The sequence below is a fragment of the Meles meles genome, chromosome 6 (genome assembly GCF_922984935.1).
Source record: "Meles meles chromosome 6, mMelMel3.1 paternal haplotype, whole genome shotgun sequence".
In the NCBI taxonomy this organism is placed as follows: Eukaryota; Metazoa; Chordata; class Mammalia; order Carnivora; family Mustelidae; genus Meles; species Meles meles.
The window spans coordinates 122,566,663-122,581,864 of record NC_060071.1 but is presented as its reverse complement, the minus strand read 5'-3'; the positions used below and the strand labels follow the sequence as shown (position 1 = coordinate 122,581,864).

The following is a 15,202-nucleotide window of genomic DNA, read 5'->3' as shown; positions in this document are numbered from 1 at the left end:
ACATCTTCACTTTTGACTACAGCCAGAAGCCAGTGTAAGTGCCCAACACCCATGGCTCTGGGGCTCGGCTCTTACCGAACACTGCCTCCTCGGTGCCGGGCAGCGCCGGGTGCGACAGGATGCTGCCGTCCAGCACCGCGGACAGCGTGCTCAAGCACTTGCCATAGAGACCATGGATCTTGGCGACGGTGAAGGTGCTGAACTGGCTTTGGCAAAATAAAAGGTACTTCTGCCACAGGGCTGTCTTGTTGGGGTGCACAAATATCAGCTTCTGCCACTCCCTGAGCAGTGCGGAGGGCTCCCAGAACTCGGCACACAGCTCCAGCTTGGCCAGCTGCAGTTCCACGGAGCTCTGGTTGCTCTCGATGGCCCTCTCCAGGATGGCCAGCTTCCTGTCCAGCACCAGCTTCTGAGACCTCTTCCGCTTCTCCGGCTCTCCCTCCTCGAGGGCGTACAGGCCGGGGCTTTTCATGACCTCGTCCTGGGGACAGAAACATCATTTTACAAATGGGAGTAGGGGAGCCTCAAAGTCCCGCCACGGCCACTGAGCTCCCCGCAAGCCCTGCTCTAGCGTCTCGCAGACCAATCATCCTTTGGATGTCACCACGGGCTAGCCATGATTTTTTCTGAGCAGAAACTCTGTTCCTGGGGCTCCTCTGTCACCTGCTACATTTGACGTGTGTTTATATCACCTGACTGACCTTCGCGCTCCATCGCGGGGCAGGGGGGTCACATAACAAGAGCGAGCATGCAGTTTCCCAAGAGCCAACGTCACCCATGACACAGCCAAATGTGGGGCAAGACACAACCGTGTACACGGTTCAAAGGCAAGTAAGTAGGACGAAGACAAAGCCGCGTGCTTCAGAAAGGGAGCCTAGAGCCCCGGCCGGGTCACTGGAGAAGCAGCGCCTTCTCTCTCCCAGTTCTGCACATCCTGCACCCCGTACCCCGGTGAACAAGGGTGCTTCTTCCCAGATCTTGTTTAAATTTCACCTTCTTTTAGCCGCCCTTTCGTGCTCCCTCAAGGCAGGTCACCCCCACACGCCAGCCCCAAATTACACATGAAAGCACTTGCCCTTCACACATCAGGCTTCCTCGAAGGCTTGGAGCAAGCTCAGGGCAAGGGCTTCAGTGTCATAATCTCCAAATGCCCAGGGCCAGGGCACCTCCCAGGGGCTCCGGAACGGCAGGAGAGCAAGTGGGTTTGCCCCAAAACTAGCACAATCATTCCGAGTAAGAGAAGCGGGATGGCGTTACTTACCTGAAAAGCAACAAAGGCCATCCACAGCTCCACGTCGCGAGGACTCTCGCGCACTCTCCGGTTGAACTCCTCCACCTTGGCCTTGAGCAGCGCGCTCTCTCTGTCCATCTGGGAGTCTGGCTGCTTTGATTCTTGCTCTGAAGGACCCTGTCCTTGTAACCACTGCGTGGTGGACTGATCGTAAATACCCAGAGGGTTCAACCAGGTCGTAACGGGAGGAAGCGCATCATCTGGGCCCTTCACGGGGATAAAGGAGAGCGACTCAGATGACGGAGGTTCAGTTTTGCTGCCAATGGCAACTCCGTCAATGTTCATCAATCCCACGCTCTTCTTCGTAAAATAGCGCTCAACATGCTTGTGCGAATGCTTCTTTTCCGTGGAAGCCCCCTCCCAGGATATACACTGCTTCTTAGGGTTAATGCCAAGGCAGGAGTCTCCTTTCCTCTTGTATCTTGTATTTGAGAAAGAAAGAAAGTTACTGAGGCAAGAGGTACACTGCCATCAAGGCTCAGCTCAGCGGACCTGAGCTCTTGCGAGGCAACTTAACTGCACGATTTCAAATTCACCTTACCTTCCGACAGTTTCTATTCAGAGAAATATGACAATTAGCAATCAACTTTTTCTGTGTTCAACTTATTCCTCTAAATACTTCAATTCCTTATTAACATCACGTGAATTTAAGATCAGGCCTGTCTTCCAGACTCTGGTAATTTCTAGTAGTTTCTATTTTCTTAGAGTTCTGTAAAGTCTGTCCCATACATTACGTCATGGATCATCACAATCATATTAACAGACAAGGTGGAAATCCTCATCCCCTCCTTTACACGATCCTTAAGGACACCAGAACCTTGGGTGACAGTGAGTCACCTGTCTCCTACACTGGTCCTTTTTCCTGTCTAGTCCTGTGTTCCCACGTAAGAAGAAAACAGGGAGGGCTAAGATTGTATTTTTAAGCCTGAAACAAAATAATTAAGATTACACTTGGCTGTCTTCTACTCTAGAGGAAGACAGGCTGGGCTCTAAAAGGCCTGTATAGAGCGTGCAGGTGCCCCCGGAATCACACCCGTGACTACGGAATATGGGCACGAAGGCTGCTGCGGGAAACCATGCACTCTTCCGTGTGTTACACAAACCAACAATCAAAGAACAGCAAAGGATCTGAACGGAATTCACCAAAGACAACATGAAGGGCCAATCGGCGCATGTGTAATCGCTCAACGTCATGAATCGTGAGGAAATGCAAATTAAAACCACAAGGAGCTATGCCACAAACCCACCAGAACCGCTAAAATTAAACACCAACAATAATGACCGCCAGCGAGTAATCTGCCGGGGAACCGGGTCTCTCACATGCTCTTAGTGAGAATGGAAACTGGTACAGTCACTTTGGGGAAAGGTCTGACAGTTTCCTGAAAAAACTAAACTTAGACTTACCCTGGGACCCAGCAATTCTATTTTAGGCATTCCCCCAGGAAAAAAGGAAACCGCATTTCTACACACAGATGTGTGCACAGACACTCTCGGCAGCCGTGTTCCTAACAGCCGAGTGCTGCAAAGGGTCCGGGCGTTCATCAGCAGGAGAACAGACGAACGAGCGGTGGTGTGGCCACAGGATAGAGCGCCACCAGCAGAGAGAAGCCACTACTGACAAATGCCCCAATGGGGCTGGATGTCGAAAACGTCACACCGAGTGAAAGAAGCCAGACCCAAAGCGTGCGTACTATAGGACTCCAGTTACATGGAATTCTAGAAGAGACAGTATTGAGTTTGGAAAAACTTAGAACGGTAACTGCCCCTGGGGAGGTGGGATGTGGACTGAGTGGAAGAGAGCAGGAGGAAATCTGGGGGGGAGTAGGGGTCACGGTGATGTTCTATATGTTCACTGAGGGCTGGCTTACACAGGTGTATGCACGTGTCCAAACTCAGCAAATGAAGATCTGTGTTACACTGTATGTAACTTTTAAGTCCAAAGGAAAAAACTAAACGAACCTGAACTGCAGTTAATGACACGCATGCTGAAATATTCAGGGAGCGGTACACTGAGGCTGGCACCAAACAGGCTGGACTGAAGGACAGATGAACAGACGGACATGTGACAAGGCAGGCACAGTGCACTATTCATGGTAGAATGTAGAGGGTGGGATTAGGAGCATTCACTGTAAAATTCTTTCAACTGACACTGTATGTTTAAAAAATTTCCACAATATCATGCTGTCAGGGAAAAAAAAGGAGAGAGCAGTCGCCATCTTTTGTCATCTTCCAGAAAGTTCTGCGTCCCCCTCCCCCTGGTCCAGGCCCAGCACCTCCTCTGCTTCCCCACAGTCAACAGGGGCCTGAGAAGTTGCCCTCCCAGCTTTCACATGCACACAAACCCTTCTTCTCCATCCTCCCCACAAGGCCCTCCTAGGTTAACTCACAACAACTGTCCCCAGTCCATTTGGAGTCAAAACAACTTTAACGAAAGGTGAGGAGATAAAATAGTGCTCAGGAGCTCTACACACGTCTATCATTCTGTAAGGAGCAAACTCTAAGTAGAACTAGTTCTCCCCGTAAGTACTATTTTATTTTTACTAAAAATCAACAGTATTTCAACATTCACATAATCTTTTTTTTTTTAATTTTTTTTTTAATTTTTATTTATTTGTCAGAGAGAAGGAGAGAGAGAGAGAGCACACAGGCAGGCAGAGGTGGAGAGAGAAGCAGGCTCCCTGCCGAGCAAGGAGACCATGCGGGACTCGATCCCAGGACCCTGGGATCATGACCCGAGCCGAAGGCAGCGGCTTAACCCACTGAGCCACCCAGGCGTCCCATCATTCACATAATCTCTTAAAAAATGTTTAGAGTTTTCTGACTTTAAAGGTGCATTTTGGGGGCACCTGGGTGGCTCAGTGTGTTAAAGCCTCTGCCTTCGGCTCGGGTCGTGATTCCAGGGTCCTGGGATCGAGTCCCGCATCAGGCTCTCCGCTCAGCGGGGAGCCTGCTTCCTCCTCTCTCTCTCTCTGCCTGCCTCTCTGCCTACTTGTGATCTCTATCTGTCAAATAAATAAAATCTTAAAAAAAAAAAAGACATAATACCATCATTTAAAAAAAAAAAAAAGGTGCATTTTGGGGGCGCCTGGGTGGCTCAGTGTGTTAAAGCCTCTGCCTTCGGCTCGGGTCGTGATCCCCAGGTCCTAGGATCAAGCCCTGCATTGAGCTCTCTGCTCAGCAGGAAGCCCGCTTCCCCCTCTCTCTCTGCCTGCCTCTCTGCCTACTTGGGATCTCTGTCAAATGAATAAATAAAACCTTTTAAAAAAAAAAAGTCCATTTTGTAAAACTGATTTTAATAGTTGCATTTTATAGCAGATGAAAATGATAAAGGGAAAAAAAGAGTCTTACTGATCTGTATTATTAAACACCTACTTTCAGATATGTGTTTTTGTGTTTGTATGTGTACATACACCTTTTTTTAAAAATAGCTGATACACAGCTTTGGGCTTTCCTCCCTACTTTTGTGCATTTCCCTGAACCATTTGCTTTAGAAAATACCATTTTTATTGGCTTTGAATCGGTCCGGTGGAGGGGTAAGCCCTCATCTACTTAATATCTCTCTGCTGTTGGACATCTGGGTTTTACCTAATTTATCATTTATCATAGAATCTTTTTTTTTTATTTTTTTATTTATTTATTTGACAGAGAGAGATCACAAGTAGACAGAGAGGCAGGCAGAGAGAGAGAGAGGGAAGCAGGCTCCCTGCTGAGCAGAGAGCCCGATGTGGGACTCGATCCCAGGACCCTGAGATCATGACCTGAGCCGAAGGCAGCGGCTTAACCCACTGAGCCACCCAGGCGCCCCTATCATAGAATCTTAACTGGGAACAACCTAGGCTGTAATTTAATGCAAACCTTCATTTGGGGGTTTTTGGGTTTGTTTTTGGTAAAATCCTTATCAAATAGTCAGCTGGACTTATATGGAACAATTCCAGAAGGAGGGAACCCCAGTTTGGAGGTTCAGTGAATGATATCATACAGATATTTAATTTAAATTAATTCAGCTACAGGAAAAGGGAAGGGATGGGAAGAGAGGAAAGAAAAGAAAGAAAGAGGGACAGGGTATGGGAAAAGAATATATTTAAATCGAGCACACACTTCTGCCCGGAATTCACTCGGCAGCTCTGAGCCCCAGAGAGAGCTGGGCAGAAATAAATTTGCCTCTCCTTCAGTGACTTTAATTCACGCACGCTCTCATGGTGGTCGTCCACCCGGGTCCAAATTCCAACCCCATCATTTACTAACCAGTTGACTCTGACCAAATTATTTAAAACAAAATCCCCCAAAACCTGTCTGTGCCTCAGTTTCCTCATCTGTGACATGGGGATAATAATGTTACCCATATCACAGAACAGCAGGGATGATCAAAAAGTTTATATATTTCAAGTCCTTAGCCATACAGTAAGCACTAGACAAGTTAAAGTTATTATTTCATAAAACTTTGGTCCTAAACATAATGCCCACTATTTCACCTGGTGTATAGCTAAACAACAGTCCACTCCATAAATGGAGAAAAAGCAGAGCTGAACTTCACTGAGAGCTAGTATATTAGCCCTAAGGAATTTTCCAAAGGTAATTTGGAATCCCATGAACTCTAAGCCCTGCTCACCACAATACACGAATGCATACCAGGTCACTGCTGGGAGGCTCACACTACTAGAAAATTTGCTTTGATACTGAGTCAGATCTCACTTTCTAGAACTTCCACTCATTGATCCTGGTTCCACCTTCCTGAGTTACACTGAACACTGCCAATCCACCGTCTAGAAGGTGGTCCAGCAAAGCTTAAAAGACACAGACCATATTGCGGTCACAGGCCCAGGACCCACAGGGCCTCACCTGGTCCTCACAGGATGGTGCCAGGAGAGTCCTCCCAACGCTCCTGGTTTGTCAGTGCCCTGCGTGAAGTGTGAAAATTCTCGACCTGACAAAACATGCCCCCCGTCCTCTGACCAACTCACAGTGCCACGGGACCAATACTGCCCTAAATCTGGACACTAACAGTGGTACAGCTATTAATCCGGGTAAGACTTAGCTCAGCTAAGCTTCGGAATCTACTGGGAAATCACACAATGCCCCATGCCCTTCCAGCAGCATCCTCAGAGTCTACATTAGTAAACTTCCCTCGTTAGTCTCCTCCTAAGACCTGGGCCTCTCATTAACAGAGATTTAAGAGCTGGTCATTGTGAATATTTCTGCTTTTTCATCTTTTAAGAAGTAATAACCCTTTATCTTTGCAAACTAATTTTTTTTTAAAGATTTTATTTATTTATTTATTTGTCAGACAAAGATCACAAGTAGGCAGAGAAGCAGGCAGAGAGAGAGGGGGGAAGCAGGCTCCCTGCCAAGCAGAGAGCCCGATGCGGGGCTCGATCTCAGGACCCTGAGATCATGACCTGAGCCGAAGGCAGAGGCCTCAACCACTGAGCCACCCAGGAGCCCCTGCAAACTAATTTTTTTTTGTAAAGATTTTATTTATTTATTTGACAGAGAGAGATCACAAGTAGACAGAGAGGCAGGCAGAGAGAGAGAGAGAGGGAAGCAGGCTCGCTGCTGAGCAGAGAGCCCAATGCGGGACTCGATCCCAGGACCCTGAGATCATGACCTGAGCCAAAGGCAGCGGCTTAACCCACTGAGCCACCCAGGCGCCCCTGCAAACTAATTTTTAATTCCTATAGATGATGTCTGATATCCGAGTGTGAGGCACAGCAGGAGTTAACAGCAGGAGGAAAGAGAGGCTCAGGCAGGATTAGAGACTCAAGTGGGATTACATTATGAGTCAGGTGAGAATGAGAACCAGAGTTCTCCATTTCCCAATCTAGAAAGCAGCCTACCACACAACCCAGCTCATCTTCATTTGTGGCCCAGAAAAGAACATTCGAGGTTAGAGGAACACAGATGCCCCAAGAAAGCTGTTGCCTGGCAGCATGATCCTGAGAGGCCACTGACCCTCTCTGAGGTTCCCTTTCCTCGTTCCTAAAATACGAGTGTGACCCTCCTCGCAGAGCAGCTGTGAGGATCACACAGGCTAACAAGCACAGGCTCACAGTCAGCGTTTGCTCGCCTCCCCTTTTCCTGGGTCCTACCACGTCTGTGGCCCCACATCACCGGGCCATGGGGAACCGAACAAGACTTCAAGGAGTATCAAAATTATTCAAAAATGTATGAAAACATTTTAAGTCATTCACTCTCAACCATAAGGTTTTAGGAGACAGCACGTAGATACAAATATTCACTGAAAAATCACAGATATAAACATACCATAAAGGAAATCTTAGTAGGAATTGCCTATGTGGTGAGGTATAATGTTGTGACTAATGACAAAATTTGGAGGTGCAGCTATGTAATGGAAACCGAAATTTATTTAAAAAAGTAATTACCCTATAAAGAATGATATTGGCCTCCTCTTGGCTTCACATTCCAATATTCTCTACCTTCAATTTTCATTACCTGTAAGCTTCTGGGAAGAGAGATTGTGTATGACTGCTTTGTGTTCCCAGCAGTGTCTTATAAACTACTCAGTGCCTAAGGGATTTAATAAGTACTTAAATATTTTTTTAAATATTTTATTTATTTATTTGACACAGAGAGAGATCACAAGTAGGCAGAGAGAGAGGGGGGAAGCAGGCTCCCTGCTGAGCAGAGAGCCTGATGCAGCGCTTGATCCCAGGACCCTGAGATCATAACCTGAGCTGAAGGCAGAAGCTTATTTAACCCACTGAGCCAACCAGGCGCCCCAATAAGCACTTAAATATTTTTGATTGACAGGGTGGAGGAGAAAAGTTTAATAAACTAATTACTGAAGTGAATACCATCGCCTCTTTTTTCCTCTGGTGACATATACTGGGAGCATTTTGAAAAAGTCATTACCACTTAATGTCACTTTTAAAATGGCTTACTTGGGGGACAGATGAATAAAAAGTGCTCACGACTTTTTAAAATGGCATATAGACAGACCAAATGGTTTCTAGATAGTTTGTCACAATTATTTATTTCAAGGTATTTTTAGATTCCCTCATTCAACAATTTACTAAAAACCTACTACGCCCGGCACAATGCCAGGCACCACGGATAAGTGACTCAGACCTGGATCCTGACTACAAGGTTTGAGCTTTCACTTCAGAGTGTGAGATAAGACACATGCCCGAGCAGCCCAGCGATGGGGGACACCCACCCACCGGAATCCAAAAGGGAGGGGGGCAGACAGAGACTGCACACAGAGGGTTCAGGGGAGAAAGAAGTCACTTCCCACCAGTGAAAATCAGGAAAGACATGGTGATGCGTACCTTGCTATGTCTCCTCGGTAGAGAGACTTATACTCCCAGTTGGCCGGATCTGGTTTCTTATCTGTTCTGAAGGTTTCTCCCGTCAGAGCCTGCACGTCCTCAAGCCAAACAAAGCGATGCCCAACATCAGCAGCAGCATGACCTTCTTGCCTGTGGGACACAGGAGTGAGGAACAAAGAGGGAGAAGCACTTTGGAACCTTCGAGCTACATCGTCCACCTTTTAAGAAAAATGAAAGTCAAACATTTCCACACTGATGCTAACATAGCATCAAACACACTCAAGTACGTAACGCGCGCTCGTGCCACAGACGAAGACGACGCCTGCTGTGGAAAAAGCTTTAAGATAGGAAGCAAGAACTGTCAACGCTAAGTGGCACTTCACCAAGAAGTCACCTTATCTCAGAAATTAACCTGACACAAGAGTTTTTATTTTTTTAAAGATTTACTAATTTACGTTAGAGACAGGGAGAGAGATGCAGCATGCAGGGAGGGTAAAGAGGGAGAGGAGACTTCGACTCCCCAGAGCATGGAGCCCAGAGTTCGATCCCAACGGCCCTGAGAGCACAACCTGAGCCAAAATCAAGAGTCAGATGCTTAACTGACTGAGTCACCCAAGCGCCCCTAGATGTTCTTTTTATTTTTAAAGCTTTCATTTATTTATTTGACAGAAAGAGATCATAAGCAGGCAGAGAGGCAGGCAGACAGAGAGGAAGGGAAGCAGGCTCCCTGCTGAGCAGAGAGCCCGATGCGGGGCTTGATCCCAGGACCCTGGGATCATGGCCCGAGCCGAAGACAGAGGCTTCAACCCACTGAGCCATCCAGGCGCCCCTAGCTGTTCTTTCTAAATATTCCATTAAATGACTGTAACTAGAATTTTAAATATATTTATAAACAAGTTCTCTTAAAAATAAATAAATAAAGTGGGTTGCCCTTGCTTACCCTAACTCATTTGAAAGTGCTCAGCTTCTTCCAACTCAAACCCGAAGGAAAGCGGCAGTTCCGAATGGGTGGGTCTCACATATCATTCAGGCCTGGCCTAAATCTCATTTTTTTGTTGTTTTTTTTTTTGTTTTTAAGATTTTATTTATTTATTTTAAAGATTTATTTATTTATTTATTTATTTGACAGAGATCACAAGTAGGCAGAGAGGCAGGCAGAGAGAGAGGAGGAAGCAGGCTCCCTGCAGAGCAGAGAGTCTGATGCGGGGTTCAATCCCAGGACCCTGGGACCATGACCTGAGCCAAAGGCAGAGGGTTAACCTACTGAGCCTCCCAGGCACCCCTAAATGTCGTTTTTATAGCCCAGGCTCTGTGGACTGCCCCCCTCCTACACCAAGGCCAGAGAGAGCCCACTGTGAGACAAGACCCTTCCTTATCCCTCTGAGCCAACCTGAGAGTCGGCGGACTTCCAGCTGAGACACAAATGAAACCGCTTGCCTAGGAGTCAAATGTGAGAGGGAGGGAAAGTTTTTCTGGCATCTAGTATCTTCTCTCGTCTAAAGAGAAGCAGCTCATCATGCTGCTGACACAAGAAGCTGCCAAAGTAGTCAAAACAGCCCTTAACCTTATTCCATCATAGCCCAGATAGAAATAAAGATTCTAAAAGCTTCTAAGTCATCCTGCGCTGGGAATACAGAGGAATGGCATTTTGAGGACACAAAGTAGCTTGCAATCGGCGTTTGCTGAATAGGTTAAAATACATGATGATCTTTAACACATTCCCCCTCAGGACACCTGTGGAGGGTTTTCTGTCCACAAACACTGTAAGGGGCAGCCAAAGGAAGGAATGAGATGGATGCATTCCAGAAAGAAATGGAAAGCCTACGGGAGAGGGAGGAGGGAGCAGACCACCCCTGGGGGGTAAACAAGCTCTGATGCTCTCCTGTTGGGTACTGAGGTAGGAAGCAGGCTGTGGTCTGGGCTGTGCGCTAGAAGAATATGCCTCCACCAGGAGGTGAAGAGCTCACCTTAGGAGACAGAGGTCCCTGAGAAGCCCCAGGGGACGTCGTCCCTCCCCCACTCTAAAACAGAGCTCCTATATGGTGCCCGATACCTCCAGGAACCCACTTTCCTGACATCACGGAAATTGTCTCACAACTCATGAACGTCTTAGTCCTTGTCTCCAGGTCATCTTCCCAGGAAGATACAACAGAAGTCCACAGTAAGAAAGTAAGCGAGAAGAATAAGAACAGTCAATTTTTATCTTAATGGGGATATTCTGAAAAATATCAATGAACTTAAAAATGCCATCTGCATCACAGACCCATCAAGAGGCTCTAAAGCTCACCCCTGATTGATTATGCACAGGCTGAAATTAATTACCTTCCAGCTTCTAATGGCAGTTCCTGTGTGGGTTCAGAAAATCCTTTATAACTCATTTTCCTCAACTCTTTAAAAAAAAAAAAAAGACAAGTAGCTAATACTGAGTTTTCAGAAGAAACAATGATTAATATATGTTGCTCTGAAGACATACTGAGAAGCAAAAGCATCAATAACGTATCCATTCATTCACACAATAGAAATGTATTTTTTCCCCAGGCCAGCTGCTGAGAGGGTACAGGGACAAGCTAGACAGGAGTGATTCCTGCCCACAGAAACTCAAAGTCAAAACCTCCTTATTTTCCCCTCCTAGAGCAAGCCTGTGTTACAGACAGAGCCTGGAGGCACAGAGATGGTTAAATCCAGACACCCTGAGCCACAGTGGTCTGCAAGGCTCTCCACAGGTCTGGTGGCAGAAGGATCCACAGGAGGACTCAGCATCCACCTGTCTGATGCAGACTCCGTGGGTCAGATTCCAGACTCACGGCACCACAGAGCTCTCACTGACGTCACTGGGACATCTAAGCAAATAATCCCTGAAGAGTCAAAAAAGTCTTAGTAGCACTAAATTTTTTGAGTATGCCTTGGACAGGGACTTCAATCTTCTCTCCTCTAGCCCATACGAACAAAGAAAAGGAAAAAGTGAAGAAATAACTCAATTCCACCCCATGCAGCCTGTCGTGGGCATGGGAGAAGGGCCCCCCGTGGGGGAGCAGAGGAGACGAGGCAGAGGGGAGCTACCGGTGAGCGCCTGTGCAGCCCTCACTGCAGCACGAGGGGAGCAGCAGGCTCAAGGGAGACGGAGCAAAATGTGGGGAGAAGCAAAACCCCCAGAAGAGGAAACACTGTGGTCACGGGCCAGTCCACACCTTCCACACAGTGCTGGAAAGTCATGTGACCCGGGAAAAGGCCAAGAGCAACGATGATCCTGTTACACGGCGCTTGACCAAAGAGTGTGGGTCCCGGGTGGCTGATGTGAGTGATGAGAAGGAAGAGAGAGACTACGGAAGAGAAGTAAGACGTTCCTCTTACTCTGACCCTCACAGACGGAGCCTCAACTATGTAGTAAACTGGCCCAGATTCCCACGGCCTGGCACATCAGCCATCTTTCAAAATCCCAAAGACCTTTCATCTGCATCAGATTTTGATACGATCATTACTGTGTCTAAATAACATTTCTCAAATAAAATCACAGCCCTTATTTAAAGAAAACGTGAAAGTTTTCTTTCTTTCTTTCTTTTTTTTTTTTTTAAATATGACCTCATGGTACAGCTCTATTTGGGTGTGTTTTGGACTCCGTTTGACTGAGTGGCTAAATAGTCATTCAAATGTCTCACTTGTGGCAACTGAAGGGAAAAAACACAAACTTTGAAAAGTCACAGGTATTTGAGAATAGAAATCCCACCCTGGCTTCTCGGATTCCCTTCTACTGTCTCCAGCGCTTCTGGAAGTTTTGTCCTTTTCAGGCTCACTGTCCGGCTCCGAGCCACTGCTACCGGCCTGCCCACGTTTTCTCTTGGTTTTCTTGTGGTGATGCTTCCTTCTCTTCTTCTTCTCTTTCTTCTTTTTCCTGCTTGTTTGTCTGGGCTTTCTGTTAGTGTCACTTTCATCTGAAGGCTCTGATTTCAGATGACTCCTATTTTGGGAAAATCAACATTGGAATTATTTTCAGATGAGAAGTCGGGAGAAGACTATGTAAATAAGAGAACAAATGTGTAAAAGAGAACTCCAGAAATGCCCACGGGGCTTACTATTCGCCCATATACTTGTATAGTGCTTTCCCAGGTCACAACTCCCCTTAAGGATTTAAGAGTTGGACCCCACCCCGACCCCAGAAAAAAAAAAAAAGAGTTGGACCTAAACCAACAGTGGGTGAAGAAATTCTAATTTTAATAGCTTCTAAACCTGGACTTTCACATCTGTACATTTTTTTTTTCAAGATTTTATTTATTTATTTTTTTTGTCAGAGAGAGAGAGCACAAGCAGGCAGAGAGGCAGACAGAGGCAGAGAGAAAAGCAGCTCCCCACTAGGAAAGAAGCCTGATGCAGGACTCGATTCCAGGATCCTGGGATCATGACCTGAGCCAAAGGCGGCCTCTTAACCGACTGAGCCACGCAGGCATCCCACATCTGTACATTTTTAAATGAAAATAATTTACCAGTTACTTTATCAAATATAGTATTTTCTGAAGCAATGTTATAAAGGGTTTATTTTCAGTCCTACACATTAGGGCAGCATGTCCTAAAAAAAAAAAAAATTTTTTTTAATTAAAAAAGGTTTAATTCTGGTCTTGTTTTTAAAGGTTATGATGAGCCCTTCCGCGTTATTGAAATATCTATGGACAACTCTCCCTCTGGCACCAACTAGTGTCCATTTCTAAAGGTTTCTTGCCCTTTCGAAGGACTGCCTTCGCGGGCCTCCTTATCTTTTTTTTTTTTTTAAAGATTTTATTTATCTATTTGACAGACAGAAATCACAAATAGGCAGAGAGGCAGGCAGAGAGAGTGGGGGAAGCAGGCTCCCTGCTGAGCAGAAAGCTCGATGCGGGGTTCGATCCCAGGACCCTGAGACCATGACCTGAGCTGAAGGCAGAGGCTTAACCCACTGAGCCACCCAGGTGCCCCCGGGGGCTCCGCATCTTAATGAGACAACCCAGTTCATATTTGCGACAGGGCTCACTTCTCAATTCAATGCTCTACCACAGCTTCTTTCAAAGCTTGGTGTAGATGTGTGCCCTTCTGCTGTCCCCAAAGTTTTCATGAGATTTTATCCGATGTTGTATTACACCAGCCTCTTCCATTTTTCCCAAAATGGTGAAAATGCAACTGAGGGAACATTGGAGTTACAATATTCTAAAGGTTACTAGCGAGGTCAGTCAGGTTACTCAACAGTCACAATGGTGCCATTTCCCTCGTGGCCTTGTTACTGGCGCCGTGTCACACACTTGCCACTACAAAAGGCAAAGCAGGGAAAGAGGAATAAATAATCTTTGAGTGAGGAGAGGGGAAACAAAGGGCACCTCATTAGTTCGAGTAAAAAGAAGAGTTGTAATTTGTTCTTTTATCACAGGGTTTCCTAAGGAGTGTTTTTCGAACCCAGCGACAGACAACATACAGACAAAAACGAAAAATCCATCTTTCAGAAAAACTACCTCGTCGGCGATGACCCTTCAGAAACCAGGGCAGTGGCCTCCTTAGGCTGTTGGCTCAGAGAGGTTACGGCTTCAACACAAAAGCTCGGGTTGCTCAGCCAATCTAATTCTGTGCAGGCAAAATGGGGAGAAAATATCAATGAAATTAGCTCAATGTGATTTCGAAAGCAGGAAATCCATCTCACCAGCTGCCATCCTCATTCCCAGCCGGTGTCGGCCAGACAGTTTGCAGAGGCCGAAGGGAAGTCATGAAATTTTCATTTCACTGGCAGAGGGAACACTGCCCATTTCATCGCACACCCAAAAGTGTTTAAGACTGAAATCCTCTTGTGCGATCAGGCTGCAGCGTAAGCAAAAGCCATGTAAAAGTGTGGCTTAAAAAGCAAGGGGGCTTCATGGATTGCATCCACACGCTAAGAAGCAGGGATGTTTCCAAAGTATTAGGACTGAATGACCTCAAATCTGAAGCAGACAATCCCAAAAAGCTTCAAAATCAAATCATGCACAAAACCCTCCATGTTTAATATCGTTACAGAAGATTAAGACATTTCTCTTCAAAAAATATTCTGTTCTCAGTAACTTAACATAGGCCTTTCCTTATAACAGTATTCCTCTTTGGAAATAAAAACACGAGGTGTCATCTTTGCTAACGCTAAAATGATATAAAGTGTTCATAATGATTATCTCTGGGTGGTGAGATTAAATGTACAAAATTTTTCCTCTTTCTGCTTATCCACTAATTTCCAACTCCTCTAGAACGAAGTCTTTCTAAGTTATTTATTTCCTAACCTTTTAGGAGTCTTAACTGTAAAGGAAAGGAAAAAGCCAGGGGATGGTGGGATGATGGTGGCAAGGGGGCCTCAAGAGGGGTCTGGAGGTTGACCTGTTTTGTTCTAGGATGAGGCCAGAGCACAGGTTCGGAGACAGAAGGGGAACTGCACTTAACAGTCATCCTGGGATATAAAATCTACACACAAGGTTCAGGCATTTAAAACGTACAACCCGTGGTCTTTGGTATATTTAGAATCGGTCACAGGGCACCTTGCTGGCTCCGTCAGTGGAGCATGCGACTCTTGATCTTGGAGTCATGAATTCAAGCCCCATGTTGGGCACAGAATTTACTTTAAAAACAAACAAACAAAAAAACCACATCA

General features: G+C 46.2%; 1 protein-coding gene across 2 annotated transcripts in view; it reads right to left on the bottom strand.

Moving 5' to 3' along the window:
- NRDE2 (NRDE-2, necessary for RNA interference, domain containing) overlaps positions 1–15,202 on the bottom strand; it is a 51,870-nt gene that overhangs the window by 20,503 nt on the left and 16,165 nt on the right. For both annotated transcript variants that reach the window (XM_046008409.1, XM_046008410.1), the window contains exons 2-6: positions 14,049–14,157; positions 12,302–12,532; positions 8,578–8,727; positions 1,262–1,712; positions 76–481 (exon numbers count right to left, since the gene is read on the bottom strand). In XM_046008409.1, the coding sequence (XP_045864365.1) occupies positions 76–481; positions 1,262–1,712; positions 8,578–8,727; positions 12,302–12,532; positions 14,049–14,157 (1,347 nt within the window). The remainder of the gene's footprint in view (positions 1–75; positions 482–1,261; positions 1,713–8,577; positions 8,728–12,301; positions 12,533–14,048; positions 14,158–15,202) is intronic.